We start from the raw sequence: 1,381 nt of genomic DNA on the forward strand, positions 1-1,381 counted from the left end.
AGCCCCTCTACACTTTCTGCGTAGCTTTTGCGCCTCTTGGAGATGGCTTCTTTGTTGCCCGACCCTCTCACATCTAGTTCCCAATCAACTCTGGCGCCAGCGATCCTGTTTGTTATCACACCGGTGTTGGTGCCCAGGTGTATCGAATCGCGTCCATACTCCTTCAGAGATCCGGTATTGATCCGTGTGTCTAGTATGATCCCCTCAATGTTCGTAAGGACATAGAGCATGCCCGTGATGCATGCTGTAAAGACTGATATGTTCATAGTGACTTGCAGCCAGATGGTGGATGTAGCGTAGCTCCATGTAATAGCCGTACCGCGCGATGACGGGAGAAGTGTAGTGATGCGGACGACTAGCAAAACCACCACGCAGAACCGAGACATTACGCTGCCTATGTTGGAGACCTTGCTCCTAGCCTATCGGAATCGACGTCTTAAAACACACCCACAGAGGAATTACAGGGACGATCTTAGTTAGGCACGTGTCTCTCATAAGTCTTGAACAAGATGTCGATGGTGTCGGGTGTCATATCGATCGAGCGGACCAGATACAGACCCTGTAAGTCTGCAGCCTGGTGTGATGACCCAAATAGATGACACGCCTAGCAAGTATACAGGTCAACTCGAGCAGCAGCAGAAGCTAACGGAGCAGCAGAAGCTAACGGAGCAGCAGAAGCTAACGGAGCAGCAGAAGCAGGTATATCAAAAGCAGATCACCTCGCTGGAGAGAGATTGTTGGAGCGGGACGTGGAGAACTATAGCCGATTTCTGGCTTTCCCATGTCAACACCACAACCATCTTATCTACGACATACTCTGTAGCCAACGATAGTGATCTGATTCCGATATCACATATCCTCGTCAATTCTTGTATGAATGCCATTGTACCGGGAGTGAAGTCGATCGGCCACTTATAGCTTATTCGAATGAAGTTTGAGGGAATAGCTGCAAGATCTAACTGTCACAAATGTTCCAGACTTCTTGTAGCTCCAGCTTTATCTGCTCAGCCCTGTCGTTCATGTCGCGAAGGGCGATCTCTCTCATCGAAGTCTTCTCCTTCTCCATTGTCAGATTCTCATCGTATCGTTTGCCTACCTTTTCCGCTTCTGAAATTTCCTGGTCAATTGCCGCCTTTTTGTCCTCCAATCTTCGCTGCTCCGCACGGATATCTTCTATATTTTTCTCGATGCCTTTCAATCCCGACTTCCCCTCTTCCAGCTCTTTGGCAAGTGCCGCTCTGTCGCTGTACAGCTCCCTCATTCGAAGTTTCCAGTCGGCAAGATCTTCGAGGATCCCTCTCACGGGCTTTGCTACATCATGTAGCGGTTCTGCCGAGAGGCTCAATTCCAGCACTGCAGGAGTTGGGATTGGCTCTTGACC

At 49.6% G+C, this 1,381-nt stretch overlaps 1 protein-coding gene across 1 annotated transcript; it reads right to left on the bottom strand.

Annotated features, from left to right (window-relative positions):
• Positions 1-955: 955 nt before the first annotated feature.
• Positions 956-1,372, bottom strand: LTS14_010970 (uncharacterized protein; the record flags this gene model as incomplete). Its single annotated transcript, XM_064843618.1, has 1 exon — positions 956-1,372. A coding segment is annotated over one exon (417 nt), but the record flags the coding sequence as incomplete, so codon positions are not given.
• Positions 1,373-1,381: the final 9 nt, after the last annotated feature.

This window comes from Recurvomyces mirabilis (assembly GCF_035927965.1).
Source record: "Recurvomyces mirabilis strain CCFEE 5264 chromosome Unknown scaffold_77, whole genome shotgun sequence".
Lineage (NCBI taxonomy): Eukaryota > Fungi > Ascomycota > Dothideomycetes > Mycosphaerellales > Teratosphaeriaceae > Recurvomyces > Recurvomyces mirabilis.